At 31.9% G+C, this 23769-nt stretch overlaps 3 protein-coding genes across 3 annotated transcripts; 2 read left to right on the top strand and 1 right to left on the bottom strand.

Moving 5' to 3' along the window:
- The first annotated feature begins 1612 nt into the window (after nt 1–1612).
- LOC139098454 (uncharacterized) lies at nt 1613–21896 on the top strand. Its single transcript, XM_070650673.1, has 6 exons — nt 1613–1771; nt 3794–3871; nt 3966–4123; nt 4868–5077; nt 5138–5301; nt 21830–21896. Exons 1-6 carry the CDS (start codon nt 1735–1737, stop codon nt 21894–21896), a joined length of 714 nt encoding a protein of 237 aa, XP_070506774.1. The 5' UTR covers nt 1613–1734.
- Nucleotides 11298–20484, bottom strand: LOC139098397 (uncharacterized). Its single transcript, XM_070650595.1, has 5 exons — nt 20442–20484; nt 19428–20377; nt 19103–19305; nt 18844–18979; nt 11298–11492 (listed from the first exon to the last, which is right to left on the bottom strand). Exons 1-5 carry the CDS (start codon nt 20482–20484, stop codon nt 11298–11300), a joined length of 1527 nt encoding a protein of 508 aa, XP_070506696.1.
- A 31-nt stretch (nt 21897–21927) lies between the features above and the next one.
- Nucleotides 21928–23712, top strand: LOC139098805 (aminopeptidase A-like). Its single transcript, XM_070651134.1, has 3 exons — nt 21928–22354; nt 22492–22616; nt 22678–23712. The coding sequence occupies exons 1-3, from the start codon at nt 21960–21962 to the stop codon at nt 23700–23702; spliced, it is 1545 nt and encodes a 514-aa protein (XP_070507235.1). The 5' UTR covers nt 21928–21959; the 3' UTR covers nt 23703–23712.
- Nucleotides 23713–23769: the final 57 nt, after the last annotated feature.

Genomic DNA, 23769 nt, shown 5'->3' with positions numbered 1-23769 from the left:
TTATTTCCATTGCATTCCAATTCATCCTCTGTCATCGATCTATTTTTTTGTTATTAAACATTCAGGACATTAATGAATAATTGATAGGGAAAAATTGTGCACATTTGCATTTGATTGAATATTTTCAGTGGATTAAAAAATAAGAATTTGATATTTTTAAATCTTGGCTTTGGAATTTGACCCTGCATTGAACGAGGCTTCTTTAACCTTTGTTTTTCCGTATTGCCAAAACACCATTTGCGTTCGACCCTGCCTTATGCGATGCTGTTTTCTGTTTCGTTTTTTCCTTATACTATTATGTTCTGTCCTCTGCTCCCTAAGCTTTCTTAATTAGCAATTCTTTATTACTACTTTACTGCTGAAAAGTACGCATTAAACTTTACATCTTCAATATTTAGCCTATAATTGGTCCTTAGAATCATTTTCATTCATGTTCAGTTCAGAAGTGGGCAACCTTTGTGGATAGCCTTGACAGAAACCGTCCACGACAAAAATAGATGTACATGATGCCCACAACTGGTGTAGTCTGAATTTTTCCTTTTAATGTTTCCTTCTTGAGTGTTCAACTCGACTAAATTTCTCCCTGAAAAATCAAATTTTGGACTTTTCTTTTGAATTTTGAACTTCCGTTACTTCTCAAATCCTAAATGACTGTTATTTTATTTAGCCTTAATTTTCAATAATTGAACAGAAATAAATCGAACGATTCAGAAATGTTTTATAAGACTAGATGTTTTCAATTCAAGTGGACACTTGACGCTTATGTCGAGTTAATAACTAGACATACGGCTAATGACTAATGACATTTTTTAAGAGAATGTTTCAGTAGACCGCAGGTCTAGCTATTTACTAGACAAATGTGTCAAGTATTCATTCTAGCAATGAAATTTTCCAGACTGGACAAAAATTCGTCAGAACTAGTCGTTAATTGGACATTATATTGCCATCAAGGAGTTATAACGTATTTTTGTCCATTCGGATTTCTAGTTGGGATTTGAGCCGGATAATCGGAATTCGGATTTTGAGTATTTAAGTTGTAATATTATTATTATTTTTCAAATTTCATCTTTTAGATGCATCTTTTGTGGATGTCTGTAAGCGTTAGTAATATTAAAATAATAAATTTTTAATTTACATGGAAATTTTAGAATATATTAAATTACATACTATTCCCAAACTTAATGATTATAATGAATGGAAAACACTGGAATAAATCATTTACAGCCCACTCAAACTATACACATGCAAGTAATGTTATCGCAGCTCATAACCAATCAATTAATTGAGCAATTTTCCTTTTGTAAAATCATTTCTGCAATAAAAAAAAAATGACGAGAAGCACTTGATCGGGATTGGAATTTTGTCGAATTGAAAAAAATGAATTATTTTGTCTAGTGTTGTGTAGAAAGAAAATGTATCGACACGAAGTATATGACTGTGATAACAAATAATTGATAAGATAAAAGCTAACAAAAACATAAAGTAATAAATGGTAGCTCGGGGAATATACACGAAATCAGGTGTAATTGTGATAGTAAAAAAACATATATGAAGGGTATTAAATTCATAATAGTTTTTAATGTATTTTCATCGGCAAATGTGTATAGTGGTGAGCATTTTCACGATTTTTGTCAGTAGACATTGTAAATTCATCGTGAGAGGGTCGAAAGGAACCGATAAAGTAAAATAATTTTTTTTTCACTTTAATCAATCAAAAAACAAGGATATATCAAAATGAGTAGACTAGGAGCTTGTGTCGATAGTACCTTAAGTAAGTTTATAGATCAGTTAGATAATCTTAAAGGTATAAACAAGTGCAATTAACAATTCAGTGGAATTTACAGTCATCAATATCAATTAAGAAGCTAAAATTTTGTTTTCACGGCTACCTTTATCTTATCATAAGATAGTTAAAGGCACAATAAATACATACGCAAAAAGTACAGTAAGGCATTGAACAACCAAGAATTATTGTCTTTTTCAATGAAAACTTTGTGTATATGCACAATCAAGACAAATTGCTTTTGATTCATAATTGATGACAAATTTGCAAAATCAATTGGGTTCAAGGTCTACAGTCGCTTGATTTATTGAAAATATTTGAATCTTCAACGACAATTTTGACATGTTAAAGAATATTTTCTCGGAAAAGTTGAACTTCAACTAAGATATAGAGCAGGAAATGTCATTATCAGACCGTGCAAAACGTTTGAGCTTCTTTTAAATGCAAATAAGCTCTGTTTGCAAAAGCAGCTTACAGATAAGATGACATTTTCTTTTGTTTTTTCTGGATAGTCTTTAAACAATGTTTCGAAAATGACGTTAGAGCAAAATCATGCCACGTCTTATTTGTTAGTCATGATAATTTAGAAGTTATCTGCACGTATCACCTAAAAGATTAAGAATATAGAATTATTCATTATTTAATGAATTAGATTAAGGAACTGAATAAGGAACAGATTAAAACCTTAAAATTATCTCAAATTAAATTTGCAAATAAGTAATACACAACATTTAAAAACACTTGACGTATTAAATTGGCAACAAATCTCTTCTTCATTTTCTGTTTATACAGTAGATTACGTACAATAACAATGCAATAATCATAAAGGGTCAGTTCACTTATTAAGTAACAGAATAGTGAACTTATTGTTCATTTTTAATAGAGAACGCAGAATTTTCATTTTCTAAATCAGAGTTAACTCTTCTAATCTAACTACTAATCCGAGCCACCCCTATCACTCCCTAAGCGTCCACCCTTTCTCATTCTCCCTCAGAACGTCAAAAGTGAACGGTTTAAAAGATAACTCGATTTCCTAACTAAATAGACGATTGCCGCTTTTTCGTTGCTAGATAACTCGATTTATTTAGGGCAAATGTTAGAAACTAAATTGTGCCACGGCACACTTTGTTAGTAATCCCCAACAGAAACCACACAATGGATGCATGAACGACATGCGATTTTTGGCGGCACAAAGGTTCCTTACCACAGGATCAAACTTATATTTAAGTTTTCCGTAGTGTCTTTAATCAGATTAATGAGTCAATGATTGTTATCTTAGCAAAACTAAAGTTTATCTTAAGACCAAAAATCGCAAAAAGTACAGCATGTCGTTAGAGCTTTGCTAAGTCACCTTATTGACAATAAGATGCGAAGATGCCACCCTGGTGATTAATTTCATTTTACATAAATAATTAAGGTTTGACGCATTGTGACGATTGCGAATGACAATTGATATAGATTAAGTTTAAAGATTTGAAACGATTATAAACCCCAGAAAGCACACGTTGCTAAAATGGCCGAAAATCAGGCTACAATGTCATAGGAACGGATTATCGACTATTTCTAGGTCGCCTGGTTTCCGGAAAGTCTCGGTATCGACGAATTTCTGAGACTAAGACCGGCAGCGATACTGAAAAGTTTTAGTCTCGTTATAGAGAACCCATACTATACACAAACCAAATTGCTTGACATAAACAGTAAAATACAAATTGATTTCATGAAATTGATAATCCACTGCTACTAAATTGCCTGATATTGCCTGTCATATTTAAACAAACATATTTACATCGAAGCAAAATAATTATGCTAAGTTTCATTTAACATGTAGCCATAACAGAATTAAGTTAGAAACATCATTAATGATGGTAAAGTAATTAATTACTTTCAAGAATGGAGAATATCGGATATTAAAATGTACGACACCCATATTTAATGAAATAATAATAATTAGTATTGTGCTTAAATGCAATTTTATTGATTTTTATTTTTTATCGTCTTTGTTGCTTTCAGCTTGGATTGGAAATAACAAACTCTCGTCGTTCTTGATCGTATGTTTGTTTGCATTCATTGTATCAACATGGACATTAGGTAAGTTTTGATAATAAATTAATATTAATTGTTTATGTCTAAATGACATTTCTTGGAAATTTTGGAAAAATAATCAAATTTGTGTTTATTTTAGCTGCAATAAATGCTGACTTAAATCGTAGATTAGACGAAAAAAACAATCAAATTGATCCTGCAACAACAACAACTCCAGCTATCCAAACAACTTTAACAACAACTAAAGCACCAGTAGTCACAACAACAACAGAAGAACCAGCTACAACACCCGATTCAGTAAGCTTAAATAAGCATGGCCGTAAACGTCGTTTTGCATAAAATTTGTGTTTTTTGGATCAACATATATAAATGTTCATATGAGTGCATTGATATCATTAAATTTAAAGAAATAAAACAATATGTTTGGTTGATGATACACAATTTTAATTCTATTTAATCATTATTCATGTCTTAGCATCAAATTGTTTCATTCATTTCACCAATAGCAAAGAGTAAAACGTGTACCAAATGTTGTCAAGTTGAGAGCTTTTTGCGTCATTCGAAGCTTTTGTGTAAAGCTCATTTTGAATTTTTTTCAAACGAACTTTTTCATCATCGCATTATAGTAAGCTTTGTGAAACTCACCACAGTGTTGTTAGCATGTGTATAGTCATGGACATTAATGTAACATGTTTATCGTTCTAAATTAGTCCTAACAGACAGTGAGCTTACTCATCTAAATGAACATGATCATAAGCATACTCAACATATATCATTGAGGATGCTTCAAGTTTGGGAGCATGCTCTTTGTCTGTTCAGGCAGTGTTGTCCAAACCAGAGTTGGCAGGACTTTGATAGTCCAGACTCAAGTGAACTCTATATTGGAGTCCAGCTCTGGTCCAAACTGTGTGTCGCGATACTCGAGCACATTATCTGGAGTTGTCATGGACCGTATGTCTCGTGCGGTTTCAGTTGAGGCTTACACCAGGGTGTGCTAAGACACACAACACTGTTCTAATCTTTTAATCATTTTATCTTTAGGGACCGACGAATTTACGACTAAGGGAAGATGTAAAGCCAATTCTGTACGATCTACTCCTCCATCCTGATCTCCAAACTGGACATTTTACAGGAAATGTTAAGATCGATTTGAATATTACATCCAGTATTAATGATTTTGCAATACACACCCACTTGCTGAATGTTTCGTCTGTAAAATTCACTTTAAGTGGCTCAAATGTTGCTGTTAAGGTAAAAATATTTTTAAATTCAATTAAATTAAATATTTTCTTATAAATAAAAATATTAAAGAGCTACGAACATGATGCAAAATTGGAACAACTGAAAATTTATCTTACAACCAGTGTTGGACCAACAGAATATTCAGTTTTGGAAATTGAGTTCAGTGGTTCTTTGAACGATAAAATTGTTGGATTCTACCGAAGCGTGTACAGAGATAGTGAAGGAAATGGCAGGTAGGTTAAGAACGTAAATTAATTTAAAAAGCTCATAATTCTTGGTTTATAGTTATGTCTTGATTTCTTGGATGTTGAATTGTGGCTGTCTGTTTTGTCCTTTTGAGCAAATGCAAAATCATTTGAAGCTGTTAGACGCAGTTAAAGAAGTTTTTTGCAGGAGCTGATTTGAGTTTAAATACCCAAATTATATTTAGGAAGCTAAAATTAAAAGTTCTACAGTTTTAGCTTAAATTATGATGCATAAGCCCAGGTACAATCTTTGGGGACAGGACAAGGCACAATCTTCGGCAGCATTTACGCATGTCGAGTAGCTAGTTAGCATCTCTAAATAGTTGAATTTGTAGTGAATGCCAAGTCTCGTTCCAATTTATCAGTCAGTTACAATGTATCCAGATCCGTTCCAGGAAAAGCTCTTACTTGCTGAATTTATGGAATTTGTGGCTCTCGTATATTTCTAGTCTATTAACTACATCAGTGGTAGCTAACATTTTATTTTTTGCAGCAAACCTTGGTGGTAGTCCTCGACTGAAACCACAGGTTATTTACTACTGAACTAAGTAAGTAAGTAAGTATTATTTATTACCAAAAGGTATTTAAATGACAATATAATGAAATCGTATTAGATTATAACAATAGAAAATAGAAAAACAAAGAAAAACATGCATTTATGACATTTTTATGTCTACGTAATTGATTAAACGAGTACTAGCAAGAAACAAAGATCCTTTTAAAATTACACGAACTGGAAAATTATTTCCCTATCCGAAAGCTTTATCATTCACGACCCGTTTCAATATCTTACGCTGTCCAATTTTTAGTTTTACATCTTAAACTGCTGTACCTAAGAAGTTAAAGTATCTAAACTTCTGAAAAACCACAAGACTGGTTAATGGGATTTGAACACAGAAGTCTTAATTCCAAAACAACTTTTAAGCTTCCCTTATTTAAAAATTTCAATCAATTTGTGACCAAAATCGCTTAAAATTATTTACTTTAAATATTTTCAAACTTGTTGTTGATACAGAAAATTTTAAGCTTAACAATGTGTATCGTTTAAAGGCTTTACCGTTTTTGTTTTCAATGTCAAAGTCGTAAATGCTTTTTGCATATTTGCAATACTTAGAGCTTATTTAGAGATGAGCTAATTTAAATACATTCAAAATATTGCTGCAATTAAATAATTATCAAGTTTTGCACATTACTTAACCTGTTCATTACTAATAAGCATTTACATAATAATCAACAAATATAGAAGAATTAGACACGTTATAAAGTAATTCCTCGATTTCTTGGCACAACCCTTATAAAATTTTCTGTGTATGTCAATTAACACTTCGATAAGAAGGCAATAAAATAAAATATTTTTTTGGAACAATTTTACGGGTAGCAAAGTGTTTTAAAACACCGAGGAGGCACGTTTACCGAACCAGTTTGTAAAATTAGGTCCAAAGAATACTTTCCATCAGTATAAAAATTTCAGTAGTCGAATTTGTGCAGTTGAAGTAATTTAAAGTGCATTAAAAATGCATCGTGTTATCAGGCATTGTAAGTAAAATCAATTTTTTCGTAATAATTTGAAAAGTAATTGAAATGTTGAAAGAAGCTTTCATGTTTCGCATTATTTTTTTATTTTTCATCAATCATCAATCATTTTTGAGCACGAAATGTTATGACATTTCGCATGCAGCTATTCCGTAATGATAAATTATAATTTATGGTGATTGGGGGATTGGAGAAGAAGCACAGCTTCATTTGGGTTTACTTTCAATTTATTCTCTAAGATGTTAATTAAATTTTATTGAATATTTTTCTATGTGCATAATAATTAAGTCCAGTTTTGATGACATTTTCTCAAAAAAGCATGTCAAAAGAAGCTAATTTGTAAAAATCGAGGCAATTTTGATTTAAATTGCTTGCGTTCTGAATGAATTTAATTAAATTAACATTCATCTTCAAACAAATAAAAACTGAACAAATCAATTTAGAAAAAAATTGCTAATATTTACAATCTTGCTAACAAGCACGGTAAATAATGGCTTTCAAGTAGATGAATAAGTGTGATTTCTTTGCTCAATAAAATTGATGTTAATTTATATTTCTTAAATTGAGCGGCGAATAGTTTAGGTGTAGTTATTTCCGCTCTTTGGCTGTGTGGTCATATGGACGGTACACGGAGGTGTCTTCTTTTTTATGAAAAAGAAAAAGATGTTATTTTTTATTTCAATATTACAGTTCAAGAATATTCATTAAAAGCCTAGATTTTTTTATGTTTGATAATAATTTGCTGTTTTTGATGCCATGACATCCAGACAATATCTTTTGATAATTTGTAATAAATGACGTTTTGCTTTATTCTAACTCTGCACATTTGCAAGGTTGCTCATAGTTGACCAATGCAATGTCCCTAACCACAACCTGTGTTTCACCAACTGAGTTGGTGCGACTAGAAACTAGGGCTTTTTATCCCAGGATTGAAATGTACTGGGAATTGGGATCAATCCTGGGATTACATAAAACTCAATCAGGGTGGTACAGTAAAAAGCTGAATACTTTTACTGTTGAAACTTGTTAGGGTCGGTTGGTAGTTGTTATAAACACTACGTCACAAAGTTTCATTTGATAGTACAAAAGTACTGTAACTTTTTAGTAGAGCTTTCTTCATTTATGTCTCGGGTACCCTTGGCGAAAAACTTATGAGACGATGTACGTCCAGAACATTATTATTAGCGATAGAATGCAACTTATCAAGTTGACTGTTACAATTCCCAGAAAAAAAATCCTCAAATAAGACTTTCAAAAAATATTATCCACCTTGCATGTTATTTTATTCTCTTTTTTTGCTTGTGTCTCTTGATTTTGGAATTAATCAGTAGGTATAAATTAATGACATGTCAAGAACAAATTTTTGATAAATAAGTGAATGTAATGTGTTATGATCTTAAGTCGTGTATTTCTTTCTAATTGTTATAACAAAAAGTTTTGCAAAAATAACTGTGACGACCTTCAAAAGTCACCACTTGAAAATCAATAAATAAATTTTTTGGAGTTGATTTGCTTAATTTCGTGTCGAAATGTGAAAAACTTTAATTTTTCACAGTCAATTTTACAGGAATTATTACTTAATTTTCATTTCAACAAATTGATGTTTAATATATTGAGTGAGTTGATTTGTGTTTTAATTAGTTTTGGGCAATAAAATTTAATGAATTTACTTAAGCTTCTTTATTTATGGCAGGGGACATTTGTAAATGGTGTTTGTTGAAAATGTCAATTATGGCCATATATCGGTAGCTAAACTGATCATTTGTGTCCATGACTTCTCACAGATGTTGCATGAAACTTAATTTATGGCTGGCTATATCTTGCCAATTTCCCGAATGATATAAGTCGGTAATTCGATCCAAAATCCGACAACAAACTACATATAACTGACAATAAGTCAATACTGACAATAAGTCAGTTATATCAATGCAATGTACCTAGCCACAATTCCTATATCGCGAATCACGCAAACCGAGTTAACCGAGCCAAAAAGCTCCGAAATTCAGCTAGACTTTCCCTGGGATAAAAACCGGGTTTTAAGATCGATTGGCCAACACAATAACCACAACGCGACCACTGCTACATTTCAGCGTGTGTCGATCGGGCATAAGAGCTAATATTTCACAAGCTTCAACAGCATGTGATCAACATTCAATTGCAACAAGTCACAAGAAACTCCGCGGTAGTACAATACACCGCAATTTTTTCCATATAAATACCGCGAAATACCGCCAAATGCGGTATATATAAATGTTAAATGATCCGCGGTATTTCATAAGCCTATTATTTAGGACTCAAAAACTAAATAGAAAATTTTAATAGTGAAAATTCAATTTTCATTTTCGAAAAAAATCAAATTTCACATTAATAATCTTTTGTGAATAAACCTCGGAAAAGTCGAATTTTTGATCACATATCTTAATTTTGGGTAAAAATCTGCCGGAAAAGCCGTATTTTATCTCAATTTTCCCAAAAGGTCAAAAACTCTCGGAAAAGCTAAGTTTTACCTCAATTTTCCTAAATTATGATCAAAAACTCTCGGAAAAGCTAAATTTTGCATCAATTTTCCTATATTAAGGTGAAATATGGTCAAAAACTCTCGGAAAAGCTAGATTTTAATTCAATTTTCCCAAAATATGGTCAAAAACTTTCGAAAAAGCTAAATTTTGCATCAATTTTCCTATATTTAAAAACAATTGGAAATTATTTTGTCTTAATTTTCCCAAAATATGGTCAAAAACTCTATAGGAAAAGCTGAATTTTTAATTTTCCTATATTGAGGTGAAAAACAATTGATCTGTCGAATTTTGTCTCAATTTTCCCAAAATTTCAAAAACTCTCGGAAAAGCTAAATATCAAATATTAAGGTGAAATATGGTCAAAAACTCTCGGAAAAGCTAGATTTTACCTCAATTTTCCCAAAATATGGTCAAAAACTCTCGAAAAAGCTAAATTTTGCATCAATTTTCCTATATTAAGGTGAAAAACAATTGGAAATGTCGAATTTTGTCTCAAAAAATATGGTCAAAAACTCTCGGAAAAGCTAAATTTTGCCAATTTTCCTATATTAAGGTGACTTAAATGTCAATTTTGTGGTCAAAAACTCTGAAAAGCTAAATTTTGCATCAATTTTCCTATATTAAGGTGATGTCAAAAACTGGAAAAGCTAGATTTTACCTCAATTTTCCCATAATGGTCTATCTCGAAAAAGCTTTTTGCATCAATTTTCCTAATTAAGGTGAAAAACAATTGGAAGTCGAATTTTGTCTCAATTTTCCCAAAATATGGTCAAAACTCTCGGAAAAGCTAAATTTTGCATCAATTATCCTATATTAAGACTTGGAAATGTCAAATTTTGTCTCAATTTTCCCCAAATATGGTCAAAATCTCTAGAAAAGCTAAGTTTTACCTCAATTTTCCTAAATTATGATTAAAAACTCTTGGAAAAACCAAGTCCACAATTTTCCAATATTAAGGTTAAACGAGCCAAAGTTTCGCTCAATTTTGCAATATTATGATGGAAATTCTTTCGCTTCAATTTTCCAATATTAGGGTTTTTAAATGACTATTTTCGTATTTTTCTTTTACAAGAGTAAAAACTACGGGAAAATACTATTTTACATCTCGGTTTTCCCATTTAAAAAGATAAAACCTTAGAAAAAACCATACAACCAAATACCGCGATACCGCAAAATACCGCGAAATAATACCGCGGTTTTCATAAAATACCGCCGATACCGCCTAGTTTCTCAGCCTGGGCAACAAGTCACAAGATTCAAACACAATTTTTTCCAATTCAATTAATTTGCATATTTGTTTGATCATTTCTAAGCTTGACCCGTAAATACTATATTTTAATAGCAAATGCGCATCGATCACACACGACACTTTTTTTACATGCAAAATCAATTCATCATTACACACAATTAACAGATACAAGCTATAAAATGCCAAGTATCAGCATTCTCGCAATTTAAATTAAATTAAAATTATCGAGAGATGTAAATTTGCATCAAATGATTTATTTATTTATTTTAAGTTATATAACATCCATCACACACGTGTATAGGGAATTGAATTGTTTATTCTTGTGATTCACATGATCTGCAATTGATTGTTTGCAGTGCAAATACAAAAATAAACATTGCAACAAGTTGACGTGAAAAAAAAAATTAAAAATTCAATGCAATTCCACCTGATTAGACTTAATTCATTTAGTGACTTGAATATTGAATATTATATGTCTGATAAGCTATTAACCTTGTCATAATGTCTATTAAAACTTGTGTTATCATGTTTAATTAATTTCGAAGTAGCTTATTGTTCTATGCAGAACTCGAAGTCGACTTAGATTTTGTATGGAAAATAGAGCTTAAGTTGACTTAACTCCACACAAGATTCGAGTCGACTTCGAGCTCTGGTTTTATGTGGATTCTTTCAAATTTCAATATTTACTGCAAATAAGCCTTAAATCTAATATATTTCTTAATGGTGATGATGATGAGGGCATTTACGAAACATTTGAATTTAATGCGATTAACAGCCAAAACCACAACCTCATTAAGCTGTGTACTCTGATGATCCGCTTCTTCACGAATAGACGATTGCCAACGAGCACTTCGAGGATTTCGTCTATCTAGTGGAGTCTAGAACAGTTTTAGACTTGACAGTTTGTCGTTTTACAGTTTAAAATGCTTAGGATATCATTTATGAATGACTCAATTCTAAAAATCAAATGAATAGATACATCATAATACAGAATCAATCCTAAAAGCATTAAACGGTTCAGATTTAAAATCCCATTCATTGAAATTAATACATTCTATTCACATGAGCTTTAATTCATTCTTTTGGGTGTAGCCAACAATTCGTCTCAACTATTTCATTCGCGCAAATATTTTTTTCTCAATATCCACATAACCTGCATGCTCCATTTATAAGCTTTTGCTAAATATTTCTGGCAAATTACTTAATAAGGAAATTTAAAATTAAACAAACTGTGTGCAGAATATCGTTGACCTGATCTATGGCAAATTGCAAAGATTTAATTGTAGTTAGTAATGCTCTATATTCTGAACTGTGTGTTCCCTAATTTCAATAGGTAATTATCCCAATAAAATGCTAATTTTGAGCGAAAATTTTAAGATTTATTCCTAAATGATCATTTAGTATGTTTCAAACCATTATTAATTCCTAATTACTTACTTCATTGACTAAAGCGTACGAAGCCCATTGTCAAGTTTAAAGAACATCTGTAGACAGCTCTATCTTTCGATAACTCCTGCCAATTTTGGATATCGAGAACTCTATTTCTAATTACTTACTAACTTTCTTGGCTAAGGAGCATTTGGGTTCATTGCCGTGCAGAGAGAACGTAGTATCCTTCGAGAACTTCTAGCAGCTCGGAATATTAAGGATTATAGCGTTCTTTTCTACACATCCAATCCAAAAATTCTTTGGTCTGCATCGAGATATCTTCCCTATTAGCTTAAGACAACTTAGTAAACTTTACATTATAATTGGGACCGTTCACATATAACGTAACGTGAAAAACTGACTTTTTAACCAGTTCCTCCCCCCAATATGTATGGGAAATAATAAATTATCAATCGCTTCTTAAGAGCGTTACGTAATAATATGATCGACCGCATTTTAGACACAATTATGTTACACATTATATTGAAGTTTGAGGTGAGTGACCATGTGTGGCCAGTGTGATCTAAGTGTTCTCGATACCCAGACTTCAGGAAATTCCCCTGTCAATTCTCAAGAACTTATAAAAAACGAGACTTCAGGAAATCCTACTCTGATCATCATTACAAATCGCAATAGAAAATCAACACAAAATTTCTATCAATTTAACTTAAATTGTGATTTGCCAGTGTCTCTACGAACGATCGCCATGACCATTACAAATTTATTCAATATATATATTTTTTGTAAAAGAAATTGAAACGATTTTTGACCGCAAAATTACATTTTCATGTCTTCTTTTCCCACTTTGTTCACATGCTGATTGTGCTCGAGACGATTAAAGAAAATCAAATTAAGTGTTTTTGTCGCTTTCTTTCTGGGTCAGTCGAGCTTTTTTTGCTTCCCTCTCTAATTTTCATTCAGTCACTTGTGCATCAAGTATTCAAAAGTGAAAGAGCTGAAGACGTTGATGAACATCTACATAACTTAATAAAATAATTAAGCAATAAAGCGAATCCAAAGGTATATTTTTCTATAAATAGAGAAAAACATGCTCATAATTGATTCACGTTATGCACCTGCTGATGATTTCATAATGCCAATTGACTAATTAATGACCGTACATAATATTGACAACAGCCGCATATGTAACATGTCTTCAATAACTTTCCTTCCATCCGCTTTTCTTTGTTTTCATTCATCTGAATAGATATGCATATCTGTTGCTGTTGATCTTTACCATAAAGCTGTGCTTAACTTATGTTATATTTTTGTAGCCAACAAAACAAGTGAATGATAGTAATGCGATATGGGTAGGAAGTCGCCGGGGTAAAGTGGTGGCATGAGACGTCATCACGCAATATTATTATGTGAAGCAATAGAAATTTATTTTTTTATGACTTTTTGATCAACATTTGTACATAATAATTATTATGGTTGCTTTATCCAAGTCAGTCTGTTACTATTTTGTTTGACGACCTGAAAACTTAATCGTCTAGAGAATACAGGAAGCTTAAAATGATGGGAAATATTTTGATTTGACATAAAAATTTGAATTTCGTGTGCAAATCTGGTTATAAATTTGACTGATTTGATTTCAAACTGCATTGTTACATTCTGTAGTGCTTTATGATAAAGTGGAAAGTGTTTTGCTGCTTGATATTTAGAATCATATGATATTAAGAATTAGAATTTTAATAGTTGAAAAGTCATTTAAGTGCAAAGGAAGAGATGCTACTTCAAGAATGGTCTCTTATCAGAATTCCAATTGGTAAGCAATTGTTTGATCAAATGTTTTAATTTATAATCGTTGGTAGCAGGGATTGATACTCGATCGACTTTCCAGAACTCGAGTATTGTCAGTATTAGAGCATCAATCTCTAAATTAGATTTTCAATATATTTCTTCTACGATAAATTCTCGAAATTGGAATTGAGACAATCAGGGCTTTTCTAGATCTTGATTCTGACTCGAGAACTCTTAGCAGATGGATTTTCTGCGAATTGAAAGATTAGGAAGGTGTCTAGCTGTATCTAGAGATGTCAATACAAATACCCAAATACCCAAATATTTGGAGTATTTCGTACTATTTGTGGTACCCCTAACAAAATACAAATATTTGGGGTTTACTATTTGGGTATTTGTACATCTCTAGCTGTATCATGGCAGGTTTTACATTAGTCTAGACATGATCTCCGGACATACAGGTCCAGTTAAACGAAAAATTTGCTGTTTTTATGATTCTGAGTTATATTGCCTTTGATGGCAGATTGAGAAGGTTTTAAAAAACTAAAACTGTTGTCTATAAAAATATGTACAATGCTTGTAACTATCAACAATTGACCCCTGAAGAATTTACAATCAAATGTAATATTGTCTCAAAATCAAGTCTAGTTACTTCCTTTGTTATACAGATTACATCGTGGTCCATGACCTATATAGATAACCCCTTAAAACTGACTTGCGTCAGCTTATTGACAATTAATAGCCTGTTTCTAAGAGCTCTTAGCTTTTATTACCAATTACAAATCTGACATGGTATCAGAAATTGGCAAGTGGTAGCCAGCGATAGAACCAGCTTCAGGCGACTCCTGTGGGAGGTCATGGATCACAACTGATCTGTACGACCAGCGAAGTAAGTAAGTAAGTAACAACTCTGACTCAAGTAGATAATCCCAAAACTTCATTAAAAGTTACAACTTTCCTCAAAAATTTCCTTCCCTGAAAACTTAATAAAATTCTTCAAATTTACCATTGAAAATTTGTTTAATTGTAAACGAGACGTGCCAAAAATATCTCAACATGTGACTAGTATAAACATTTTAAAAAGAGAAATAAAAATAACTTCAATGTTCTCTCTATAAATCATATGAATTAACCCGCTAAAGCTATAGAGTAGCTACGTTATTATTTGACTTTACTACACAGTCGATTATTTGACTTACTACGAGCTGTGTTTTTTCTCTCTCTACGTTTGTATGAAATTTGTTTTTGTTACGAAAAGATGGAAAATGAAAAAAAGCAAAAAAGCTAAACAAAAAAAAAACTTCAGTTTAAATTTGACGATCGTAACGTGCAGACGTACTGTAAATTTCGTTAGACGGTGCTCGTGTAGGAAAGAAACGTTAAATTTTGGTTTTTTTTTTTGCAAATGCGAGGCAAAATAACACACGGCAATAACAAATTGGTCAGTTCTTCGTTTTTCGGGCAATAATAAATAAAAATAATGTGAAGAGCATAACTAAAGAAGTAGTAAGAAGAGGCATAAAAACGGGTTTTTTTGCCATTCATTCTTTCCTTCCTTTGCGTCTCTTATAAATTCTGTCGATGATCCAATTCAGTTTTTTCGGGTCGATGAATTCCTTCTCGTGAATTTTGGATGTCTCATATTCAATTATCAATGGAAGATGCGTTTACCAACCAAAAAAAAAGTGTGTGCGTTTTGGATATTAATCATTTCTATGGAATAAAAGCATTATTAGCATTTAATGTCGGTGAAATTTTCAAGTGAACACATAAGACATGAAAGTCGCAAATATGATGTCGTAAAAGTAAAATTATCATCAATTTTAATGAAAAAATGAGTAAAAATTATGAAAAATTTCAATTGCAATTGAAAAAATATGAGTCGAGTAAGGAAGTAATCGTAAATTGAAAATAAAAGTGCTTAAATTCACTTTCAATGATGAGTAAAACAAAAGATTTCATTGCTATTGTGATGGCTGAGTGCTTGAAATGTGCAATATCCTTAGACATTAAGTAATGTGTGATGTACAATATCTATTGTGACTGTCTATAATTACTATGATAATATACTGATTGTGTGGATAGTGAATGTACGCAAATTAATGTCTTGTGAGATACAGAGACTTACTGGATTATATAGTTAGTGACTAGAATTTAATAATGCTAGGTTCGAGGTTTGTGATGGAATATTATCGTTTTTCGAATAGAATATTCTATGATACACATTGCAAAGCTATAGAGGTGTGCATCACAATGATTATTTCTTAATAAATTTAATTAAACAACTTCCAAATGGATTTAATTATTTACAGTAATGATGTTTATTCTTCAAAGTTCAAAAACAGACTGAACTTCTATATGAAAAAGGGGTATTGAACTATGTACATTAAATATTATTCAAATTTCAATTAAACGTTAAACAGCATATTGCCTTATAAGCTCAACAATTACAGCAAGTCTGCTTAAAAACTTCTTCATATTCAGTTCCATAAGCTGATTAAATCAGCTTGTTAAAAAAAATCTTGAAAATTTTCCCTTTCTCATATTTCGGATCGTAAAAAGTCTCAACCGTTTAATCCGTTCTATTGCCCCAATTAAGATTCTCTTAAAAGTAAGCAGTCACGATGGACCATTTTAAGTGCGAATTTAAAGCCATACTAAGAAATGTTTAATTAATTTAAATAAACGATACTGAGAATTAAATAACTTTTGATGGGTCATTTAAAAAAAGTGTTGCTAAATAAGGAGGTAGTGCTATAAAATATCAGTGCGAAATACAATGTTGAGTAAATTTGCAACATTTAAGTCTTTTGATTTATAGCATGCCATAACTCAGCGAAAATATTTGATAACCGAGCATGGAAATACGTAACATAAAACTGCCAAAAAAATAATTGGTAACAGCTTCCATATCGGAAAAATTGTCATAAGACATAATAAATTTCACTAGCTAATGAACATCATTTGTAGTCTGTGTGTCTAGTCATAAAATTTAACTAGCTGAAAAATGAGCTTGGCAATTTACATTAGTCATAAATTGTAAAATAATTGATTTGCGAGAACTTTTACGTTACAGATGTAAGATAAGCATGACTTATGATGAAATTGTAACTAAAGCTTTAAACTGCGCGCCAAAATAAAGTTCCGTTGATAAAAGTAGCTGTCGCAGTTAAATTACCACAAAAATCAATTTAAAAGATCTGTCTGTACACAAAATTTCCAATGTGTAAGAAGAAGACAGCAACACTTTTTTGGCTGCTTAATTTCTTTTCGTACGATTTATAACGATCAATACATGAATGATCACAATGACTTGATAACGGTTTTTGGTTTTCGTACGTATAAACTTTCGTCTGTCACACGGGAAAAAAAGATTTTCATTAAATTATCCAAAAAGAATTACGGATTCATGTGATGTCGCTGAGAGAAATACATCAAAATTTTGTCATGTATCATTAGCAGGTGTCCACGAAAATGTGTCAATGGACTTGATTTACATAGATTTCTATTACCCGAGCAGCACATCTACCCGAATTGCATTTTCCGTCTTGAAAATGAATCAAAATCAGCTGTCACGACAGCTTCGCGACGCAATACCGAACCTCCCTAACGAACCTTTTATGCTGTTCGGGCTATAAAGCAGACCAAAACAAAGCGTTAATTACTTAGTCCAATCTATATCTCTGTCCATCATCTGCTTAATTAATTAACCCAACTAAATTAAGATGATGCTGTGTCAAGACCCAAAATAATGCGTAAAACGCTTTTAATTAGCCGTCGTGAATCGAGCAGACGATAAAAAGAACAAAATGGGACAATGTCATGCGGGATTTGCATTCAATTCATTTTAATAATACATTTGTTCTCACAGCCCAACACTGTTAAGCATTTTGTTAGCAACATAATGAATGGTGTTTAATGATCATTCTTCTGTGTGTAGGTGTGGAAATTCACTTTTGTTTGGATGACTGATCATGTTATTCTCATTATTAGAATATGCTAACTATGCATAGGTGTGTTTGGGCGTTTATTTTGTCGAATGAATTGCGTCAATTAGTATCAAATGAACTGTAGATGATGGTAATAAATTATATTTTTAATTTTTAACGGAAATTTGACATTTGAAATGATTGATTTCCTTCTGAATTCGTTATAACGGAAATTTGAGATTTGAATAATATTTATTGTGCATAGTTGAAAACCCCTTTTGATGCAAAAGTTCAGTATGCTTTTAAATTCCAAAGAATAAACATCATTGTGAATAAATAAAATCCGTAAGAAGTTCTTAATTACAATTATATCCGACTGGCAACTGATACTAACTCAATATATGTATCAAAATCTACCAAAATTGCCATTCTTAAAAGCAATGACCATCATATTTTGTTCAAATGTTTGTTAAGCTATCATGCAAAGTAAAGACCACTAAGCATAATTTTCAGTAGCCACACAAGATGTTTAATGCTATCAAGTTCATACTCAAATATTTGACTGCGCTTAAGATCACAAAAACTAAAGCATTGTGTTTACTGGCGTACTTGACCTTTTTCCCAACTTTTAGTATCGCACATAAAAATTGTATTATTGACAACGACATTCACCGATATGCTACTTTACCATGATTTAAACCACATTTATGCAAATTAAAATATTTTCAACACGCTTCAATGACGCTCAAAAGCATTTATCGACACAATAATCGTGAATCTTTTTTTCTATTTCATTTGATACGTACTAAAAATCACATAATCGTGAGGTTGTACATGTTTGATTTGTAGAAGTTTATAATTGCGATAGAAGAAACGCAATACAACTTCTACCGCATAAAAAGGTATAAACAATTATGCAAGACACACATAATCCCACATTCCACTTTCCATTTTTATGTCTTTAACTGCACTTTTGCACTTGAAAAAAGTATTTTTAAAGGCGATCCGGATGATTGACTTGGCTAAAACTTGTTTTTTTATTTTTATGCATAATAGCGATGAACAAACTTGGTCACAATGAACTTGATAAAATAACTAAATGTGTGAATTTTTAATTTTGTTCACTCACGTGACTGCTCTTCTCCTTTGACTGCTTTGATACTTTTGGAACATGAAGTGGCTTGTGGATTCTTTCTATAACATCTTTCATGTTGTGTCCAAGTTTATTGTAGAGCTTGACAACAATATCAAATTGATCGAATTTTCTAGAAATAATCAAAATAAAATAATTAAATTTAGTTCCTCAAACTGTATTGTTTGTGGTTGATTTAGTTGTCTGTGGTCATGCGACAGATATCACTAATTTTACTGATTATAATTGAACTTACTCGACAATACCAAAGCACATTGGTTTGATTGTGAGATCCACAATGATCATATTCTTATGATTTATGTGTTGATCGTGGCTAATTTGAATGTTTGAAGCATGAATGCGAAATGTATGGAATGGAACTGATGAAAATTCGATGGGAAACTTGAAGAGCTTTGAATAGTGAAATGGCTGAGTATTTCCATAATCGACGTACAGAATCTGCGAATATATGAATGAATAGATGTGCTTATTAGGAAATCATCCATAAATTATTCCGCCTTTGATAGTTTTATGAATAATAGCTTGCTAAATATGGCATAAATTATGATGTTCATACTTACTATGCAAATATCATCAAATATTTCCAAAACCATTCCGCGATAATATCGATTCCCGTCTTCAGTCTCTTCATACATTATGACCATTTGATTCAGAATTGGCTTTTCGTCCAATTTTTCGAATTTAATGCTTAATTTGTTCATTTTGATCATTAATCGTGTTAGGTTTTCCAAATCGTTACTAGCTTCATGAATGCTTTTACATGTTCCATAATATAAATTAGCCATAACAGTCATTTGTGGATGTACCAAAACTTTCTGATTAGGCTGAAAAGTAATTGGCTTTTCTGGAATTTCTGAAGACATAAATGGACCATCTTTATATGTCAGTTCTATTGGTGGCTCATTGACACTGTTAAATTTCAGCAGTGCTGATTTTGTCAGCTTAATAGCTTGGTCACTTTCTTTGTCATCTTCAACTTCATCGTCTAAATCTGTTTTCTTTTTATACAACTCAACATCGACGACTAGACATTCTTCTATGTATCCCAATTCGTTCTGAGCCTGATCTTTATCAATTATGGTAAATTTGAGCTTCTTAAATGCACACTGCTCGAAGAAATCAATGGTACATTTGAATTTTTTCGGGATGTTCTTGATTTTACAAAATATCCCCATGACTGGAAAATAAAATGCTTCCGGCAAGTAAAAGAATTTCTTGCGTTCATATACCAAACGGTGCACTTCGCCTGTATCGAGGAAGAAAGCTTTAATCGAGAATGGTTCTACTGGATTTGCACCTAAGTTGTATGCTCGATAGTAGCTTTGACGTGTTGAACTAAAATAGACGAAGTAAGCACCAACTCCGGGCTTCTTTGACAGCTTCTTGTAATATTTGTAGTCATCGATCCTTAGGAAGTTCTGTATGTCTTCCGAATTTACACAATATATTAAGCGATTAAGTTTTGAGTATGTTGAAACAATCGAACCATTGAAAAATGAATTGACTTCATCTAAGCAGAATTTAAAGTGATTAATTATATGCTCAACATTATTATTCTATGCCTATATACTTACATTTCGTGATATCAGCTCTTGGACAATATTCTTTTATTGACATTTTTGTTGTAATTAGGTTATGATCGATCAAATTTGTTAATTAGATGAAATATAGTCTATAATCATGTGAAAAGAAAGAAAGTGCTTAAAAAGTATATAAGAGACATTAAATTCAGTGATTATACCTAAGATTATCAATAGTTATAGTGAAAAATAATTCTCCAAAAAATGCCAAATCAAAATAACTTTATACGTCCATCTAGTACAAGCTATAGCGCTTCATCAGTCAAACAACAGTTGGATAGTGCTGAAATATCGCGGCGAAGAACGTCAATTATAATTTTAAGCTTAATTTCAATAGTCGTATTTCTCTTTATTTTATGTGAGTTTAACTGATTATTTTTATTTGAATTTTCCCGCGCCTTGATGTGCCGGTTTGTTTATAAATATTGGAATGGCCATAAAACACCGGAATATTATTTCTCTGCTCTGTTAGTATTAATACAATTAATTAAGGATGTTTACAGCTTATTACGGTTGTAATTCATTGAATTGTAGATGATTTAATGATTATTACAGACTAATTAATTAAAATATTCTAAGGTTACTAAGACGCAACCAAAAATCGGCCATTCCCGCGAACTTTTTTGCACAATCATTATTGAAAGTTCATGAATTATAATTAAAATATATCCATAGCCATACTCATTGTTTGTTTAAATCCATTCATTTTAGCTTTATTGTTATTGTGTGCATTAGTCGTTGTGGGAAAAGGCTTATCGGAGCGTAGTGATAAGTTATCAAAAGAACAGCCAGAAGAAATATCAAAAATATCTCTAATTAATCGTTTAAATAACGTCAACAAGAGTGGAAGTGCTAATAAGTTCAATATGAATAAGATTACTGAAAGTTTAACTTTCCGACTTCCGAGAGCAATTAAACCGTCCACATATAATTTATTGCTACATCCAGACTTGGAAAAGAAGACATTTACTGGAAATGTGAAGATTGATGTAAGTGTATCGGAGGATATGCCTTATGTGCCACTCCATTCAAAGTTCTTGAACATCACAAAAGTCAATTTAATGAAGAATCTGATAAATGGAGCTGAAGGAATCAATGTAAAAAGTTCATTTGAATATCCCAAATTTGAATACTTTGTAATCGAGCCTGAAAGTGCTCTTAGTGCTGGCAATTATACAATTGATTTGGACTTTAATGGATCACTTGATAACAAGATTGTTGGCTTTTACGGCAGTTCGTATTTTGATAAAATGAGAAACAAATCAAGGTAAAGTACATTATCGGAATTGATTGTTATGACTGTATTTTGGGAATTATGAGCTATAATCTTAAGTTTGTTTACAAAGAGAGCTTAATAATGTTTTTATTTTACGTGTATTTAGGTACATAGCCACTTCCAAATTCGAACCTACATTTGCCAGACAGTCTTTCCCATGCTTTGGTATGTAACTTACTAATTATCATGCTATAAATACTATAATTAATGAATTTCTCTTTCCAGATGAACCATCAATGAAAGCAAAATACAAGATTGCCTTAATCAGCCCTGATGGAGATGGATATCATGCCTTATCAAACATGGATGTCGAGACAATTGAAGATTATAGTCCTGGATTAAAGAAATACATCTTCAAGGAATCAGTTCCAATGTCAACATACTTGACTGTCTTTATTGTCTCAGATTTTGCTCGTACAAATGTTACAGCTAATGTTGGATCACCAGTTGGTGAACCATTCGAACTTAGTGTCTACTCAACTCCCGGACAACTCAGCAAGACTGATTATGCTTTGGATACGACAAAGAAAATCATTGAATTTTACATTGATTACTTTAAAATTCCTTATCCATTGCCAAAATTGGATTTAGCTGCTATTCCTGATTTCGTTTCTGGTGCTATGGAAACTTGGTATGTTCAGTTATGGCAATTTTGCTTCAGACGAATTTTGATTTAAGCTTGGATTAAATTAATCCTAAGATTTATTTTAAATCCTAGGATTTAATTTTTGAGTTTACTTAGATTAATTAATTTTGCTTCTGTTTTAGGGGTCTGATTACATATCGTGAAACTAACTTGCTGTATGATGTCACAACAAGCTCAACAGCTAACAAACAACGTATCTGCTCAGTCATTGCCCACGAAGCTGCACATATGTGGTTTGGAAATTTAGGTACGAAACTCCTTAATTAATCATATGCCAAAATTTTTAATGACATGATTTTAATTTGTAGTCACGATGAAATGGTGGAACGACTTGTGGCTTAACGAAGGATTCGCTTCATACATTGAATTTAAAGGAGAGCATGCAGCCGAACCAGCATGGAATATGATGGATCAATTTACTACTGATACAATGCACAGTGTTTTGGATCTTGATGCCACATTAGGAAGTCATCCAATTGTTGTTGGCGTTGAAACACCTGATCAAATTACGGAAATATTCGACAGTATTACATACAATAAGGGCGCTTCCATTATTCGTATGATTGAAGACTTTGTTGGACCTGATAATTTCCAAAAAGGAGTTTCTGATTATTTGACTGAAATGAAATACCAAAATGCAGATTCTGATGATTTATTGAGAAATTTGAAGACATACACTGATTTGGACATCTCAAGCATTGTCAATACATTTATTCGTCAAAAGGGAATTCCTGTTGTTACTGTCGAGAAAATCGGAACCACAGTTAAATTAACACAAAAAAGATTCTTGACCGATCCAGACAGCGAATCAAAAGAAACTGTTGCATCAGAATTCAATTACAGATGGTCGATTCCAATCACATACTTTACTAATGCTAACAGTACTGTTAATCGTGCCTGGTTCTATCATGATCAGGAGTCAATAACCCTTGACATTGGCAATGCTGATTGGGTTAAGATTAATAAGGATCAAGTTGGTTACTACAGAGTTAATTACAACCAAACAATGTGGGAAAGCATGAAGGAAGCCTTAAAAGTCAACATCAATGCAATGTCAGTTCTTGATCGTGCACATTTGTTGAATGATGTCTTCAGTCTTGCACAAGGTCTGAAAGTTGATTATACTACTGCTTTAAAAATGACTGAATTCTTGGCATCAGAGACTTCATTTATCCCTTGGGACGTTGCATCTACTAAGTTGAAGAACATCAGAAATCTCCTGTATGGAACTGAATTTTATAAGGAATTCATGAAGTATGTCACAAGCCTTGTCGATGATGCTTATAGTAAAATCAATTGGGAGGTGAATCCTGAAAATCATCTTGAAAAGTAAGTATTTAGACTCAATTGCTGTAATTCAATTGAAAACCGTACAAATGTTTTCTCTCAAGTAATTTGTG

This window comes from Chironomus tepperi, unplaced genomic scaffold, assembly GCF_022539635.2.
Source record: "Chironomus tepperi strain 1889 unplaced genomic scaffold, CSIRO-AGI_Ctep_v1 contig_37, whole genome shotgun sequence".
Lineage (NCBI taxonomy): Eukaryota > Metazoa > Arthropoda > Insecta > Diptera > Chironomidae > Chironomus > Chironomus tepperi.
This window is presented reverse-complemented; position numbering and strand designations above follow the sequence as displayed.